Source organism: Castanea sativa, chromosome 5 (assembly GCF_040712315.1).
Source record: "Castanea sativa cultivar Marrone di Chiusa Pesio chromosome 5, ASM4071231v1".
Classification (NCBI taxonomy): Eukaryota; Viridiplantae; Streptophyta; class Magnoliopsida; order Fagales; family Fagaceae; genus Castanea; species Castanea sativa.
This window is the reverse complement of record NC_134017.1, coordinates 53,275,706-53,295,362: the sequence shown is the minus strand read 5'-3', so window position 1 is coordinate 53,295,362 and position 19,657 is coordinate 53,275,706. Positions and strand designations below refer to the sequence as shown.

Genomic DNA, 19,657 nt, shown 5'->3' with positions numbered 1-19,657 from the left:
TCATGACAAGACTAGTACTTGTATACATAGATGATTACTTTGGTTATGTGATTTAAGTATTTATCTTCCTAATTCAACTTCAGAATTGGTCATACGTAGGGTACAAAACTCCTACTTTTTGTAGGGTCTTAGAAATATTGCAGTAGATAACCCCATCTCCAAATTTTTTGGCAAGGCTAATCCTTGGACTCAAGCCTACGACCTAATGCATTTATTGAAAGGTATTTGTCATCACACAAATACTTCATCTCAAAAGATCAAATTTGTTTACAACCCTATTTCTCCACAAAAAAAAAAAAAAAGTTGTTTACAACCCTAGATCTTGGAGAATGAAATACTCAAACCCCAACATAACCAATAATATAGTAGATTAGAATTATCTAACTCCACGTACATCCTATCATGGTGCCATCAATTAAGTATCCTACAAAGTCAATTTTAAGGTTGGGAAAAATGTGAAAATGCAAAGAGGGGGTGATGGTTCTGTGGGTTTTGCAGGACCGGGATTCTGGCTGCAAGAATGAAGCTCTACAATGTGTTTGACTAGGTGGTGCATTTGGTGCAGTTGACATGCTATGGATAGGTGGATACCTGTGTCAGCTATGGAATTTATGATTTATGATGTAAATAGCCTTTTGAGGGGTGGAGGTGCTTGTGGTTGGATCATTTTTTAAACTGTGTACGACTACGAGTAGTGACACTCTTTTCCAATTCTTATTTATATGGGTCCATATCTTTTGATTGATCACTTACAATCACACAAATTAAAATACTAGAGAATTAATTAGAAAAAAATGTATGTGCTCGCGATATTGTTGCCAAGCGGCTACCATAATGATTCCATCACATGTAAGCCTTATGCAAGACCCATCTTGTCAACATAGTCCATCCACGTGGGTATGCACCCACCATTGGACACAAAAACGATAAATTAATAAACAAATAAAGATTCTCATCTAAAGAGAGAAAAAATAAGGCAACCAAATAAACAAAACTTTCTTATTCAGCAGAACCACACCCATATACTCATATTGCAGCCGGGACCCACCAACCAATAGTAACCACACACATGTCACTCATTCATTAAAATCCCAGATATTACAAACAACCACTGGACCTAAATCTTTCACAAAATCAACTGTGCAACGTGGCGGCAGTAGGACCCAGATGCAAAAAATAGCGGTTGTGAGTAACCGCACCATAGCCACGTCACTTCACTACCTTAAGAAAAAGTTTGGTTGCACACTCTTTCTTTGTCTCCATTTTGCTCACTTCTCGGTTCTCACAAACCAAAACACCACAATCTGGTAACTGTAACCCCCAAAACCAAAACCCCAAAATAAACGGCCAAACACATCCTTAAAAGACTATGAGTTTGAAGTAACTAACTTTTCAACTGTTAAAAGACCTTGGAATCTCTATCTGTGACTGTGAGTACTCTTTGCAAATTCATGAAACAGTTGAAGTTTATTGTAGTAAGATACAATCTAGAAAATATTTTGGACGCATGTTTTTTTTTTTTAGTCTAAATTTTCGTTTTGGTGGTTATTATTGGACAGGGGGTTTTGTTAGAGTAGTTTGAGTGTAGAGAGTAATTGGGAAATGGCAACTGAAATGGATCATCATTATCATCATAGCTGTTGTGGCAATGAATGGTCACAAACTGAGGTACCATCAGAGGGCCAACAAGCTTAGGTACACTCTAAAATCACTCTTTCAATAGCTGTCTTTTGTTTTTTGGTTGTTGGTGAATTATTGATTGAATAAAAGGTAAAGTGATTAAGGTCAAAGGTAGAGTTGCTTTTTTTGTGATGTTGAAATAAATATATGAATGATTGGTGAAGTATTCGATTAAGCTGTTTATACTATTTGAAGTAGTTTTGGAAAGGCTTAAAATTTGGTCAAATTTGGATTTCATACTTTAAAGTTAAACAGCTGCAATTTGATTTGACTGAGAAGCAATGAACATAGTGTTCTGCACCTTCCTCTCAGATAAATGGTGGATATCACATGTGAGAAGGAGGTGTAATACGCATAAATGGTTGACATTGTACATTAAAAAGCTAGAACATGATCTCTTCTCTGTTTCTAGAAATGGAGACCATTTCAAGGTTCTGATTTCAAATGAAGTTGTACACCTTTAGATTTGTGATGTATAATTGAAACATGAACTACATTTTTTTCTAATGGAAAGGATCCTTTTCCTAAAAAGCAAATGTGACTTGGAATAGCTTTAACAAAAAATAGAAGGAAGGATGAAATTATTACCTTTTTAATATTTGAAGAACAAAAATCAAAACTTTCACAAATTTTTTTTGAAGAATTGGTTGACTTGGTTAAGTTTTCTAATATTTCGAAATGTTATTAGCGAGTATATTGTTCTGATGTGAGGCTATTCTGTTTTTGTAGAAATTTTAAAGCTTGAGAAATGAGTTTTTCTAAATGTTTTGTGAAAATAGATTGATATTATTTTACATGGACATCTAAATATACTTTAGAGTAACAGTAAGGGTGAAACAAAGTTTATTACAATTTTGTTGCAGACTGCAGTGGCTTTTGTATGGTGGTACAAATTAATTTGTGGAATGTAGGATCGTGTGATGCACAGGGCATGACAACGTAGCAGCCATGTCAGTTAGTAACTCAGATGTAGCCTGTAAGAATATAACAATGCTGCAGGCATAACAAATTTCACTTTCTTGTTGAGGTGGTAGATTGTGATTTGGAATATGTCATTTTCGCACAGGACCCCCACTAACATCACTTTTACTGCATACCATTCATGAACTGCGACCTTAGCAGTTGTGAAATTGGTTGTGGGCTTTGACTTATTGGTAAGCAAAATTTGTAAGAACTATAGCAATTTTCTACTCTTCAAGAGTCTACTTGGTTTCCAAATTATCTGAGGAAAATGAAAATCAAAACAATTGGAGCGTTATAATTGTTGTGATCTAGATATAGTTCAATTGACTTTTGTATTTGACATTTACACAGATTCTTCTTCTTTTTCCCACTTTTCTTTTTCTCCAGCCTTTTTGAGTCCAAAGGCTCGAGTGGGGAATTTTGGATGGTCCTAAATCTTGAAATTAAATGTGCTAAGATGGTTTTCTTATGCTTTACTGGGTTCTTTGTTAACATTTCTGCTGTATGGCTTTGTTATTATATCTAAATTTTACTTGGGAAGCAGGTTGTTTCCATCTCGGACATTCTGGATCATGGTTCAATATCTTTTGGAAGATTTGCTGTCGATTCACTTGCATGGGAAAAGCGGTCAGTGTTCTCCCACAACAGACGTCAGGAGGAGCTGGAGAAGTTTAAGGCCCCTGGATTTGTTGCTAAAAAGAAGGCATACTTTGAAGAATATTACAAAAAAGTTAGAGCTATGAAGGCATTACAAGCAGAACAGCAACAGACAACACAGCCTGACTCTTGCCTGGAGGCAATGAGCACCATTACACAAGTGGAAAATGCTGTCAATGCTGACTTCATGAAAGAGGAAAAAAAGCCTATCAATGTCAGTGAAAGACAGGTCTTAGAGAATGATGCAACTAGAGGCATTCTGGATAGTTCAAAAGATGCTACCAAAGAAGAATTAGGTTGCTGTGGTAATGACAATGACAAAACTAGCCTGACAGATGAAACCAGTGTGTCCTTATCTGCCATTGAACTCCAACATTTTGTAAAAGAGGCTTCCTCCACTTCATCAGTCAGTAAGAGCTCAGAAACTGCCCAGCATGACTGCTCTGTCTCTGACAGAGCCAAGCATGATGCCAACAAGCAAAAGAAACAATCATTCAGTCTAAATGCTAAGGTAAAATGTTGGATTTCTAACTTGTGTCTCATTTCCCCTTAACCGATGTTATAAAAATCTGTGAAAAGATTCTCACTTTGCTTGAGGACTATTTGCTAATAATCCTTTCAAGTGGATAGTTTGCTGAATTAATCTATAGAGCTCAGGGTGGCATAACTTATTAACACTGACTTTAGAGGCCAACAAATTTTTTTTATGTATTACAAAGTGGTTCTCATGTTTGCTGATCCATAAAATGAGGGTCTCCTATTTTTCGGTTCCATTTTTATATAGGAGATTGAAAAGTAAGAAAAAATATTAAAATACTGTAAGAAGAAGATTTTGACAGCCTCGTAGTCAAGGTGAAACTCTGCCAAAAAGTGTGTTTAGACCTGATTACTAAATAGCTGTTATACTGCTGTATGCATTGTCTTGTTAATTGGAACTCTCTTGCTGTATCAAGTTATGGTCCCATTTATATTTTGACTGCACTTGTGGTTAGTTGCTAAAGTTTGCTAATGCGCAATAGATAGGTGATTTTCTGTTACTCAGTTTTAAGTTGTTCTACCAGGTGACAGTTGCTTCTGCTGAAAACAGAACACATTTGGACTACAGAATTACCAAAGGTGCCATTAAGCTATCTGAGAAGCCGAAAGTGTCTATTAATGATAAAATTGCTGGCAAGAAAGATAACGGTCTTGTTTCAAGCAAAAGTACACCTAAGATTGCAAAAGACATTAGTTCCAACAATGTTTACTCAAATAGACAAAATACGGAAATACACCCCAATGCCACTGTTCTGTGCACTTCATTGGTGAGGGCTAGCCCAGTGACATCTTCACCCATTAGTATAGTTAGTCAGGTCAAGGCAATTTCAACTTCCAAAAGGTCGGTAGACAAGTTACCAACGAAGTTGCCACTCCATGAACAATCCACCCAGGTAGACTATCAAGGTTGTATTCATATTGAATTTTAGTTCCTCTGCTGATGGCTTTTCTTTCTGGTTACGTGTAACTATATATGCAGAGCACTACAACGGAGGCTTCTGTTACTGGTGGTTTGAGAAAGAAAGCTCTGGATAACAGGAGGTCTGGTTTCACCAATCAGAATACTTCTCTCTCTCTCTCTCTCTCAACAACCCCCTTCCCCCAAAACCCCTCTCTCTCCCCTCACTCCCTCGCTAATCTGAATTGTTTGTTCATTTTTAGGAGCTGTGATGGAGTTGGTAGAAAGCCTTTAGAGCCTAGTGGCTGCCAAATTAGAGCCAATGGCAGAGTATCTGAGAACCAGAGACCGAAAATAATGTAATGTGCTATATCCATTTACATGTGTTTTCCTCAGATACTGTCACCACCAATTTTTTTTTTCTTTCTTTTTTCTGATTTTTCTTTGCTTGTGTGATATTCTAATGGTTTGGAAATACAAAAGTTCTATGAACCTTCTGACGTAGGACAACCACAATATAATAATAGGGCAGAAAAAAATGATAGGACAAACCCTAGGAGTCAGCACCTAAGGGACTGGAGTCGGCACCAGTGTAAAAAGAAAGCAAACGTTTTTTTTATATTTCTCCAAAAGCTGTGTTACAATAATCAAAAAAGTGTTTAAATAGCTACAACATAAAACCCTAACAACACAAAACCCTAATTATTAAATGTTCGGGCTTGCTTAATCTTAAGCCCAATAACTAATAGGCTCCATCCATAAGGCTACAGGATGGGCCGTCTTCTTTTTGTTCTTCCTCCCATATGTGTGTATAATTGGGGGCCTATATCTCGTGTCCGCACCAACTCCCCCCGGGTGAGAGGAACTCGACCCCGTCGAGTGGAAAGATGAAGAGCTCTGATAGTACTCCAGTAAGTCAGGATCCAGTCGCTGTAGCTCATCTCTAGTAATCCATGTGCAATCGGAATCTGGTCGCCCGCGCCACCGAACTAGGAAACGGTGAACTCCTCCATCCCTGGTAGAAACAATTTGCTCATCTAAAATAGCATCAATAGATTCTTTATGTGCATAGGGCAAATTTAAGGGTAAAGGGGTAGGCATAGGGGCATCAATAGGATTAAGTAAAGGCTCATCAAAAGGAGTATCAGGAATAGCTGTAGGGCTTTTATAAGCAACTAGATCCTCAATATTAAAGGAGGAGCTAATACCGTAATCATGAGGGAGGGCAATGACATATGCATTTGGGCCCATTCGTTTCAATACCTTGAACGGACCGGCACTACGAGCCTGCAATTTCTTAACGGTCCCAGAGGGAAACCGTTCTGGTCGAATCCGAATCATGACATAATCTCCTACCTGAAACTCTGCATGACGCCGATGAGTATCAGCATGAATTTTATATTGAGAATTACTTACCTGAATTTTTTTGTGAATCTCAGTATGCAAATCATGAACATGTCGTGCGAATGCCTCAGCAGATTCAGAAATCCTAACATGTGGGGACATGGGCAAAAGATCTAAGGGCTTCCTAGGTGTATATCCATGCACAACCTCAAAAGGACTAATGCCTATAGACCTATTGACAGAGCTATTATATGCAAGTTGGGTTATAGGAAGAATTGAATCCCAATTCCGATTGGCTTCACCCACTAGACACCAAAGGAGGTTTCCTAGGCTACGATTAACCACCTCAGTTTGACCATCAGTTTGAGGATGAAATGCCGTGGAAAATTTCAATTTGGTGCCTACTAAATGCCACAAGGTCTTCCAAAAATAACTCATGAATCGAACATCCCTATCTGACACTATGGTTTTGGGGAGACCATAAAGCTTGACAATCTCATCAAAGTAAAGCTTTGCAATTTTAGAAGCGTCAGAAGTCTTAGAACATGGTAGGAAATGAGCCATCTTAGAGAAGCGATCAACAACTACTAGGATAGAATCATGCTTCCTAAAGGTGCGGGGCAAACCTAGCACAAAGTCCATACTCACGTCTGCCACGGGCGATACGCACGAGTAAAGGCGTGTACAGACCAGTGTTTTGCTTGCGATGTTTGGCTAGTTGACATGTACGACACTGACCAACTATCTTAGCAATGCCCCTCTTAAGACCAGGCCAATAGAATTGACGTTCCACTTCCTCAATTGTCTTATCTCGGCCAAAATGACATGCAAGGCCTCCTGCATGTATCTCCCAAACTAGAAAATCTCTCACTGACGACCGAGGGATACACAACTTGTTGGCTTTGAACAAGTAACCATCTTGAAGGGTATAATCATCCAAGACGGGATGTGAAGCATTACTTAGGCTAGTGTAGAGCTCCCCAAAATCTTGGCATGATTGATAGTCATCCTTAAGTCGTTCAAACCCAGTGACCTTAACACTCATGACTGATAGCAAAGATACTCTTCGACTCAGTGCATCAGCAGCCTTATTCTCAACTCCCGCTCTATGTTTCACCACAAAGTAGTAGCGTTGCAGAAATTCAACCCAACTACCGTGCCTAAAATTTAGCTTCTTTTGGGAATTGAGATAACGCAAAGCTTCATGATCAGAGTAGATAATAAACTCTCGAGACAACAAGTAATGACACCAATGCCAAAGGGCTCGTACAATGGCATAAAATTCTTTGTCATACGTGGAGTACTTCTGCTTAGCATCATTCAACTTTTCACTGAAATAGGCAATTGGGTGACGCTCTTGACTAAGGACTCCCCCTATGCCAATACCTGAGGCATCACATTCCACTTCAAAAGGTTTGGTGAAATCAGGGAGACGCATGACAGGTGCCTCAGTCATCTTCTGTTTCACCTCCTTGAAGGCCTTAGTAGCAGCCTTTGTCCAAGTAAACTCCCCATGTTTTAAGCAGTCAGTGATGGGAGACATAATGGTACTAAATCCTTTGATGAATCGGCGATAAAAGGAAGCGAGCCCATGAAAGCTTCGAACCTCATGTATAGTTTTGGGCTCGGGTCAATCCATAATTGCTTGAACTTTCTGGGGGTCGGCAGAAACTCCTTCAGATGACACTATGAAACCTAGGAAGACAACTTTATCTGTAAAGAAAGAGCACTTCTTGAGGTTACCATATAAACTCTCCTTCCTAAGGGTTGTGCAAACTTGAGTTAGGTGGTCTAAGTGTTGCTCCCTAGACTTACTATAAATGAGGATATCATCAAAGTACACAACCAGGAATTTTCCCATAAAAGGCTTGAGCACTTGAGTCATCACTCTCATAAAGGTACTAGGAGCATTGGACAATCCAAAAGGCATAACCATCCACTCATATAAACCATCTTTTGTCTTGAAGGCAGTTTTCCACTCATCGCCAGGACGAACCCTAATTTGATGATAGCCACTTTTCAAGTCTATCTTGGAGAAAATCGTTGCTCCAGCCATCATATCCAACATGTCATCCAACCGAGGGATAGGAAAACGATACTTCACAGTGATCTTGTTGATGGCACGACTATCAACACACATCCTCCAAGTCCCATCTTTCTTTGGAGTTAAGAGTGCAGGGACTGCACAAGGGCTCATGCTCTCACGAACAAAACCCTTCCTAAGTAGTTCTTCTACTTGTCTTTGCAACTCGGCATGTTCAACAGGGCTCATCCTATAATGGGGCAAGTTAGGCAGGGTCGCTCCGGGCACAAAATCTATGGCGTTTTGGATATCACGCATAGGCGGTAATTGATCGGGGAGTTCCTCAGGGAAAACATCCTTAAATTCCTGGAGCACGGACCTCACTTCTCTAGGTTGCTCCTCACAGGTCTCTCCATGAAGTTCCCTAGCAACCAAGACAAACACAATGGATTCCTGAACTGCTACCCTCTCAAACGCCTTTGGGCTTATGATGTTCAGACCTTTCGCCTTCGGTACTTCTGGCTTCTTGCTCATGTCGATTGGCTTGGGTTTCAAAGGATTAAGCACAATCTTCTTGCCTCCAAACATAAATGAGCAAGAATTGGATCGCCCATGAAGGGTGACATCCAAATCATAAAGCCAAGGTCTACCTAAGATAATGTGCCCTACATCCATGGGAATTACGTCACACCATATTTCTGCCTCGTAGGTGAGGAATTGAAGTGGGACAACACATCTTTCTTTTATGGCTATAGAGGAAGTATCCACCCAAGAAACTTTATATGGGTTAGGGTGTGGGATCAATTTCAAGCCTAGGCGGGAAACAACGTTAGAGGACACCGCATTAATGCAACTCCCACTATCTATAATAACCTTGCACGTTTTATCTCCACACTTAGTGTAAGTCTGGAAGATGGCACTTCTTCGCCAATCATCAGTTTCCCTTTGTTCTGTCAAAGCACACCTTACCACATTCACTCTAGGGACACCAAAAATAGCCTTGGAATCGTCAACCTGAGGAGAGATGGCTCTAATGCACGTGAGGTAACTGGGATCATCTTCCCATTCGGCCTCAACATCTTGGCCTTCTTCAGCATTTGGGTCATACACTAGCTCTTCAACATCTTCTACCTTTTCATCATCCTCTTGAATGACAAGGGTTCTAGAGGGACATCTAGCTGCAACATGCCCAATCCCATTGCATCTGAAGCATTGGAGGCGAGAGCCTAATCTTGAGGGCTCATTGATCACACCTTTTCCCTTGTCCTCTTTTTGTATCGGGGTGCTATTGGGGTTGACCTTAGGGGGTAAGGTAAGTTTAGGTTTGCTACCAAAAAGTTGAGGGTTGGGAGGAATGCTTCGAGGCTCAGAACGTCGCCAAAAGATAGATTTGGATGCTAACTCACAATTCATAGCAAGGTCATAGGCTTCTCTTAAGGTGGTGACTCCTCGGGTGATAATCTCGCCTAGTAGGTTAGCATTTAAACCTTTCTTGAACCTATTGAGTGTGACAACCTCTTCCTCAACGATTCGAATTCGCCTCTGGAATTCCTTGAATTTCTTTATGTATTCGGTCACAGGAGCAGTGCCTTGTCTTAGGCGATCCCATTCCTCAAGGAGGGAGCTCCTATAAGTTGGAGGAAGATAATTCCTCGAGAGGGCGTCCTTCATCTCCATCCAATCAATAATGGGGGGCTCACGTCGTCGCCTAAGGTTTTCCTCAAGGTCCTCCCAGAAAAGATCAGCTCTCCCAATTAACTTCATCCTAGCATACCTCACCTTCCTATTCTCAGCCCAATGGTAATAGTCAAAGAATTTCTCCATTTGACATAACCAATCAGTAAAAACCCATGGGTCTAGGCAGCCATCAAAGGTGGGTGCTTCTATCCTTTCCTTAGACATCCTATCATCATAATCCCTAGGACCATAGTGATTATAGTGATCATGTTCAAAGTGCGGAGCCCTATTAAAGTGACCATTATTATTTTGCCCATGCATGTTATTTCCTTCATGGTTAGTGGTCTCTCTTTGAGATGTTTCAATTCGCTCTACCCTATCCAGCAAATCACGGACACTCTTAGCTAGATCTCCTATGGTTTGCTCTAAAGAGGGCCTAGATTCAGAAGTGGATTAATGTTCAGGGTTTGACATGACGCGACCACTACGTAGATGCATGCAACACAATAATTATGAATGCAGTTGAGATTCCCAAAAATTCAAGTAATCAATTCTCAATGTAAAATTAAAGGTCAAACAAGAGTGCATGTAGAGATTAGATCGATGAATCAAATGAAGGAATTGCAGACAAATAGTGACAGTGTTCACAATATTAAAAGATAGCCCAAATAAACGTCAAATTCCAAGAGGCTCCACAATTAATAATAAGAATCAGGGATTTCACAGAAATTGGTTTTTTTTTTTTTTTTTTGGAACTTTAGAGTGGGTACTAAAAGAGGGCACAAACAGTAAAATGATTAATCTGAGCACAAATTGGATAGGATAATGGAGTATGGTGGGATATGCACATAAAAAATATAAAGATAATATTTTTTAATGAGATAAAATTGAATCCACCAAAAATATAGAGTCAGAGTTGTACCCTAGTCAGTGGCTCCACGTATTGCATTAGGCAGCCATGGCCTGCTCTTCAAGTAGCGAGTTGACTTGGACTGAGGAACCTGTGAGAACAATTAAAGCCCAATACAAGCAATGGGCTGTCACAGCAATAGTCTTTCTTCTTCTTCTTCTACTTTTTTTTTTTTTTTGAAATACAATAAAATAAGCAACAGTTTTTTTTTTTTGGTCACAGAAACAGTACCTTTTTTTTTTTTTTTTCAAAATAAAATTACACTGTGCTATGAACTTGGAACACTACAGTCTTTAAAATAACTCAAAACGACAGACTCTAAAGAACTCAAGCCACATACTGAAAAGAAAAGAAGAAAAACCACAGAAACTAAAAGAGAGCAGAATCTCCAGAAGAAAATATTGCTCTGCAGTGGGCTCGCGGCGCTAGGGACCGGCGACTGTGGCGGCGCAAAGACGAGGAAGACAGCGGCAGCTCGAATCGTGGAGTGGCGGCTGCTGTCTCGGGTCTTGGCATCGGAGTGTGTCGGCGTCCTCAGCGGCGGTGGTCGACGCCTTTAGTGGCGGTGGTTGAGGGTGATAATGGGTTCGGCGGCGGGTGGCTGTTTGGTTTTGGGCGGTGATGGTGGTTGGGCTTCGCGGCAATGGGTGTAGTGCTGGGTCCGTGGGTCTCAGCTTCTCCTTTCCTTTTTTTTTTTTTTGATTTTGTGGGTGTTGGTGGCTGGGTCTTTCGTGGGTTCCTTTTTTTTTTTTTTTTGTGGGCTGTGGGTTCTGAGATTAGAGTTGGTGCGGGCACGAGATGGTGGTCACCGGCTGGGGAGGCGCCGCTGGCTTCTCTGTTGGTTTGGGGGTGAGAAACTCATGTGGGGCTTGGGGGAATACACGGATTGCAGGGACTGGCTTGGGCTTGTTTAAAATCTCATGGGGCAAAAACTTGAAAGGTACTGTCATTCTTTTTTGTTTTTGATGGCTTTGCTTTGATGTGGTTGGCTACGGTGGTGTTGAATGGATCGGAAATCTGCTCTGATACCAAACTGACGTAGGACAACCACAATATAATAATAGGGCAGAAAAAAATGATAGGACAAACCCTAGGAGTCAGCACCTAAGGGACTGGAGTCGGCACCAGTGTAAAAAGAAAGCAAATGTTTTTTTTTTATATTTCTCCAAAAGCTGTGTTACAATAATCAAAAAAGTGTTTAAATAGTTACAACATAAAACCCTAACAACACAAAACCCTAATTATTAAATGTTCGGGCTTGCTTAATCTTAAGCCCAATAACTAATAGGCTCCATCCATAAGGCCACAGGTTGGGCCGTCTTCTTTTTGTTCTTCCTCCCATATGTGTGTATAATTGGGGGCCTATATCTCGTGTCCGCACCACCTTCGTGCTCAAAATAATGTAAATCAAAATTATGGAGTTGAAGCTGAGAGAAATAGTAATGTCAAAGGACTGCAGAAAAAGGTAATTCCTACTGGATATGATTTAGTTAAGCATGTGTACATTTGTGTGTGTCGGTTTCTGCATTTTAAAGACGTGATTGTTTGACCTAGGTTCCTCTAGGAAGCTTGGACTATATGACTTAGAATTATCCTAATCTCAGCTTCCGTTAGCTTGAACACATTGAAATGGTCAAAAGATCTTGCATACAATAGAAATCTTAGGATCATAGAGAACTTTGGTTGTAAGGATTGCATTTACAAAATTAATTCATGAAGCATCATTTTAATTATAGATTCATGACATCTCTAATCATTTCTAGGCTACTACCTATTATAGGATCTCCAATTTGGAGAAGATGGGTAAGTTAATTTCTTATCCATCTTTACTGATTTAGTTAGAGATTTGGTATTACTGACAGTATGTTACACCTCCATCACCTGGATCACAAATATGGCCTACCAAGACATCAATACAATGACAATGAAAAGTTGTGCTGGTTCTTGCTAGAATTTTAGGCTTGTTACTTGAAGAGATTTATGGCTTGGATGATGAAATGTATTTTATGATTGACGAGGTTCGATCATATTGTTTAATAATACTTGAGTTTAATTGTAAATCTATAAGCTTAATGCCTAAGACATGACTGATTTATGAAACTATGTTTTTGTTATGTTTAGTTTGAAGAGGCATGCATTCTGGTAATGAGCATTCTTCTGTTTGTTATATATAGAGGAATTTTCAGTGTTGGATGCACAGATCATGCTTGCATTTTGTATGTGTGCAGGGAGACGAGAAAAGTAATGCTGGGCTTGGAAAAGATCCAAAATATTCATCATCTACCTTGTTCACCATTCACAAGGCTCCAAATCCAAAACCAGTTCCTAAGGTCATATTTCTATTCTTTCTGCTAAGGGTTTGGAAATTACTGCAGAATAGTAGGACATAATTTTCTTCCTTATCCATTCTATCTTATTTTATTCTCTTTTATTAATTGGAATAGAAAATCATGAATTGTGTCATCATATAACAATTTGATCAACATTTCCAGATTGCATTATCAGAATCTGCACATCTGACCCCTGCAAGAAGAGAACCAAGGTACGATATGCTCTATATTACTCTTGAATTACTATTTCCCTACTAATTCTTAAACATGAAGTATATACTTGTTTAAATTTGAGCATTTTATGAACAATTGATCATGAGTAAGATTTACCTTGGATTAATGGTCTGTTTGAATACCGCTTATTACTGAAAACTGGAAACATTGTAGCAAAATAATTCTTAAATGTGTGAATAGTGCCGTGTGACCCATTTTTAATGAATGTTTTGCTGAAAAAAGAGGGTTGTGGGTCCTGTGACCAGTACACGGGACCCACGCGCAAAACGCTGGACACACAAACGCTATCCAAACGTTCACTAACGTGCCCAAATTCGTCTAGGCCTTTATATTACCTCATTGTGATTGTGACTTGTACTTGATTGCAATGCAGACCGAAGATGCCAAGTTGGCGGTGAAATTGAAACACAAGGGGATTCGTGAATTATCATAGCCTAGGAATCTGAGGCTGTCACTTGTCATACTCATCACATTTGCAATCGAAGGTATCTGCACCGGATTTTATGAATTCAGGGAAAAGGTTTCAAGCTGGCACAAATTATGGTCTCAAGAAATTGCTAGAAACCAAAAGGAGAACCTTAGAAGGGTTTATTCAAGCATATGAGATACATATTTTGTAGAAGCAGCTACAAAAAATGTAACATTTAGGGCTTAAAATATGTGACAGAAATTAATGATTGTATAAAAAGTTCATGCTTGTATGGATCATAAGGCTGTCATCAACTTTAGAAGATAGACCGAAAGTATGTCAAATCTTTTGCTAAGATTTCAAATTGAATAAAAACATGATATCTTATGATGCTTATTAGTTGATTTTTTATATATACACAAAATATATTAAATGCTTATTAGTTGATTTTGTATAATATCTTACAATATAATATTAGGGTAACACAAGTATGCATGCATGCTACTAAATTGGAATATTGTAAAAGATATAACTTAACCAAGAGTCGTGTAATTTAATGGTATTGTTTAGTTTTTTTCATGTGGAGAACATGAAATAAAATTAAAGTTATCAATTTCATTCCACTCTGGTGAAAAAATTATGTGCCAATTAATCAATCGGTAAGAATCAACCAAATTCCATCTCAACCTAAATTCCTACCCCATTCTAGTCTATTCTACTCGTTTTAGGTCCATTTCACTCAATTTTCGATAAATGCTGATATGGGCCAATATGTGAACAAAATATTTACATTTTGTGCGTACTTTTTATTAAATTATTAAATTTGAAATTTGAAATTTGATTTGATATTATATATTGTCATGAAAATTTTGAGAAATTAATTTGATTCTTCTTAATTTTTCTTGATTTGATATTTGAAATTTAGTCCTATTAGACTCAACAATTGATTCATCCTAAAGTAATGGACTCCTTGTTAACTTGTTATGTAACGAAATATTTTAAATTATCTTTTCATGTAATGGTGATGTTAAAAAACATGTGAATAATTGGTTTTGATTTGACAGTTCGATATGATATAAAATTATATGATGATGATATATATATATATATATATATATATATATATATATATATATATATATATATATATATATATATATAGTATACTCACGATTGTCATAAACACTTTTGTGATATTTCACTTTTGGGCGGGCAATTGTGGTGCATCAATAAATTTAAGCGGGCTATTGTGGTGCATCAATAAATTTGAAGATTATTTATTGGAACGTTATAGGGTTAAATGAGTAAGATAAAAGGCTTCGGATTCGAAATCTGATTAGGAATTAGAGGCCAGATAATGTTTGTCTTCAAGAAACTAAAATGGAGTTGATAACCAGAGTTGTGATTCGTAGTTAATGGGGTGGCCAATATGTTGATTGGTCATATTTAGGTTCTTGTGGTACTTCTGGAGGGATGTTGTTGATGTGGGACACGTGGGTTGTGGATAAAGTAGAGGAAACAATGGGATGCTTTTTGGTGTCTTGTAAATTTAAAAATGTGGTTGACCAATTCATTTGGGCATTTACTGGAGTATATGGTCCTAACTCAATGAGTGAAAGAAGGTTTTTATGGAATGAATTGTTTGGTTTGAGCAGTTGGTGGAATGTTCCATAGTGTGTGGGAGGTGACTTTAATGTGGTAAGATTTCCTTTTGAACATGCTGGTTCTACTATTTCTATAATTGGTATGCGTGAGTTCTCTGATTTCATTTATGAGCAAGGTCTGATTGATTTCCCATTGGAAGGAGGAAGTTTTACCTAATCTAATTTTCGAGAAGTTGAGTCAAACGCAAGGCTAGACAGATTATTGTTCTCTGTAGATTGGGAGACTAGGTTTCCTATTATTTGTTAGAGAAGAATGTCTAGGCTTTTATCAAATCACTTTCTGATTGTATTAAAGGGTGGATCCTTTCATCATAAGGGCAAGAGGCCGTTTAGATTTGAAAACATGAGGCTTAAGAATGAGGGTTTTGTGGAAAGGGTGAGATCTTGGTGAGAACCTTATCATTTTCAAAGTGCTCCGAGTTTTGTGCTGGCAAATAATCGATTCTGAAGGGAGACACATAGGCTTATTTTAAATTCACATAATGCATTTGTGAAAGGTAGACAAATTTTAGATTCCGTGTTAATTGCTTCTGAATGTATTGATAGTAGATTGAAGACAGAGATTACAGGGGTGTTATGTAAGTTGAATGTGGAGGTGTATGATCATGTGAATTGGGGTTTTCTAATGTATATGTTGCCCCGTTGTGAGTTTTTAGAAAAATGGAGAAAATGGATTATGTGCTGCATTTTTACTATTAAATTTTCCATTTTGATTAATGGGAGTCCTTCAGATTTTTTTGGAAGCTCTAGGGGGATTAGGCAAGGGGATCCTCTATCTCTGTTGCTCTTTGATGTGGTTATAGGGGCTTTAAGCCGTACGTTGGATGTGGCTATAGCTGCTGGACAATTTTCGAGCTTCTTTGTAGGTTCTACATCTAGTACTTTGATGATTGTGTCTCATCTTTTATTTGCGGATGACACTCCTATTTTTTGTGATGCTAACCCTAATTAGGTAATTACTTTGAGGAAGATTCTAACTAGATTTGAGAAGGTTTTAGGTATAAGGATTAATTTAGGGAAATTAGAGTTGGTACCAGTTGGAGAAGTACATAATTTGGATGTGTTGGTGGAGCTATTGGGTTGTAGGCAATCTTCCCTTCCTATGAAATATTTAGGACTTCCTTTGAGCGCTAAATTCAATGAGGTGTCAATCTAGAATCCTATATTAGAGAAGATGGAATGAAGACTAGCAGGTTGGAAGATGCTTTATTTATCTAAGGGGGGTAAGGTTACTTTTATTAAAAGTACTCTCTCCTCTTTACCTACTTATTTCCTTTCTATTCTTCCGATACCTGGGAAGGTTATCAATCGTATGGAGAAATTATAGAGAGATTTTCTTTGGAGCAGTATTAGTGGTGATTCTAAGTTACACCTAGTGAAATGTGCTAAAGTTTGTAAGCCAATGTAGGTTAAGGGACTAGGTATTAGACGATTGATGAGTTTTAACTTTGCCTTATTGGGCAAGTGGTTATGGAGGTATGGTTTAGAGATAGATACATTATGGAGGAGGGTTATTGAGGCAACATATGGGAATGTTTGTGGTGGTTGGTGCACGAAAAATGTGAGAGCATGGCGTTAGCCATTGGAGATTTATTAAAAGTGGTTGGTTGAACTTTTCTGAACTACTACAATATGAAGTGGATAATGGTATTAGAGTGAAGTTTTGGAAGCATGTGTGGTGTGTGGATTGTACCCTCAAAGAGGCTTTTCTAGAATTTTATTGTTTGAGTAGGGCAATGATAGCATCTTTAGATTAAATTCAGCTTAGAGGTCTTCTATTTACTCACTATTAGATGTTGTAGGAATTGTAATATTAATCACTCATGCACACCAAGCTACTGTAATATTTAAATTATTAGTGTTCATTCTAAATGATATAGAAAAAATAATTTTTAATTAAAAAATGATATGAAAGAATCATAATATTATTTGTTATTAATATTCTCTAACAGTAATTTACACGGCCTTGCACGTGCTTCAAAACTAATTTTCTGTAAATTTGTGAGTACGGAGTACAAAACACAACCGGATATTAACTTAAGAAGAAAATTTGACATTTCAAAACTCAGTTGCAAGTACAAAAAGCGTTTGCTCTTTAAGAGTACGGAGTTCATACTGCAACCCACCCTTAACGTTTACCAAACCCAGATCACGCCGCCCCGGTGAGTTGTCCCTTGCTTCCTCTCTTTTCTCTCTTCTTCCTCATCTCCTCTTCTCTTCCTTCACTCTCAAACCCAAGCCCGGACCCAATTAACTTTTTTTTAAATCATATTTTGTGTGGGTGGTGGTGGCTGGTGGCTGGCTTGAGCTTTGCCACTGCAAGTGAGTGATGGCCCGCAGACTCTGTTCCCGTCTTTTCCATTTCCATTTGCAGCATACGTCTGTTTCTCCAAGGTCTCATTCTGATAATTACATAGATATATGTGTATGTACACACACACACACACACACACACACACATATATATATATATATATATAATCTTTGTTTACAAAATCTGAGAAACCCAACTTGTCTCTTTCTTTCAGATTATATATCCTTTCTGGAAGTGCCTCAAGATATCCCTTTAATTTGGGGTTTTTCCCGGCATTTCAAGGTTACTATTCCTCTTTTAAAAGTTCTATTTTTCACGGCTTCTGGGTTTTCCATTGTCGCTGTTTTTGAATGATTTTCATTGTGTGTGAAAAACCCATTAAGAGGTTTATGATTGTTGGTGAAAATCATGGCTGAAAGCTTGTGATGTTATGACATGTAGTCTATGTATTTGTGCTAAGTCCTTATAGAAGAACATTGGTTTGATTATTTGAAAGTTACCCATTTCAAGACTTCTATTTGGGGGGTTTTGTGAGGTTCTACAGAGCAAACAAAATTATAATGGCTGATTAAATTGCTGAGGTGGTCTTCAAATAGATATATCTCTTGGAGTAATCGGGTTTTGGTTTGTTAGCATTATAGAATATAAGTAGACTCTTAAGTGTAGAGTTTTGTTTTGCTTTTTAAGTAAGTACCAATAATTAAGATATGTCTTTAGAAGCTAATATGCCATTTAATTTTGATTTCTTAAGAATTTAGGAACTTAATGCCCCACCAGTTAAGATCAGACTTTAGGTCATTGTCATCAACAACTAGATCAAATTTATGATTCTTCTCTACTAATAACTGATTCGTTATAAGATGGATGCCATATATTTTTTTGACCGACAACTTATATGAAGGAGTTCTTGTAGTTTTCTTGTTCTAACTCATGGTTGCAACAAGGATTTAGTTTTCACATTGTCTGCTGTTGTTTTCCTCTGGTATGCTAAATTCATCCACAATATATTGTATATTTTGCAGCATCGCGAGCTTATGCTCGAGGTGGGCGCAAACATTACGATCTTTTTGGCAATGGGAAGCTGGGTGATGAAGATTTCAGAAAAACATGGAAGAAAGAGATGGATGAAGATACTTCTCTGTGGACAGGGAGTGAAGATGAAAGAGATGATGAAAAAGATCCTAAAAGTTGTCTTGAAGAAGAAATTCGGAGAGTGAGACAGCAGGCAAAGGAACATTCTGACCAAATTGATGCCGATGACAGTGATGAATTAAGAAGTATATGGTCTGGAAGTGATGAGGAGAAGACGTTGTGGACTGGTAGTGAGGGTGATGACGACGACGATATTCCTACAGAAGCCTACCCAAATGAAAGTAGTGATAAGTACATAGACAAATTGTTTGAGTTTGAGGAAATGCCTAAATATCGAACAATCTCTGAATTATTGAAAGCTGAAAATGAACCAGAAGAATTGTCCCCAGGAAAGCAAGCTAGGAAAATTGCAGTTGAAAATGCCTTGAAAAAATTGAAGAAAGGTCCAGATGGGCGTTACTCCAATGTGTGGGAGGTCATGAGTGATATAGATATTCTAATTGGAGCATTTGAAAGGGTTGTTTCTGGACCAGAGTACGCGGAGCTTAGACAGGGAGGGCCTAAGAAATTAAATATGCAGTTCTTTAAGGATATACAAGCACGTATGAGAGATCAAAATTACAAGTTCTCACCTGAGTTAAAGCTGAAGCCGAAGAGCAAATTAGTTTCAAGAAAGAAGTGGCAGAAAGCAGAGTCTAGAAGGAGGAAAGCGCAAAAGCGTTAAGTTGTAATTGTTTTCTTTCGGCACTAAGGTGAGTTAAATGTATCATATATCCCTGCAACTTGTGCTTTTCAAATGTTCAAATCTGTAATCATAGGTACTTTATTTTTTTTTAATTAGTAATTATAGTTTTACTTAGTTCGTAAGATTATCCTCCAATATTATAATTATTCATATAATCCATGCACCTGAGTTTCTTCAATG

The 19,657-nt window shown here is 38.2% G+C and overlaps 1 protein-coding gene and 1 pseudogene across 1 annotated transcript; both read left to right on the top strand.

The window, feature by feature from the left end:
* Positions 1 to 1,255: 1,255 nt before the first annotated feature.
* On the top strand, positions 1,256 to 14,058 carry LOC142634398 (uncharacterized; annotated as a pseudogene).
* A 3,336-nt stretch (positions 14,059 to 17,394) lies between these two features.
* Positions 17,395 to 19,599, top strand: LOC142636280 (uncharacterized). Its single transcript, XM_075810442.1, has 3 exons — positions 17,395 to 17,720; positions 17,855 to 17,922; positions 18,663 to 19,599. The coding sequence occupies exons 1-3, from the start codon at positions 17,656 to 17,658 to the stop codon at positions 19,454 to 19,456; spliced, it is 927 nt and encodes a 308-aa protein (XP_075666557.1). The 5' UTR covers positions 17,395 to 17,655; the 3' UTR covers positions 19,457 to 19,599.
* Positions 19,600 to 19,657: the final 58 nt, after the last annotated feature.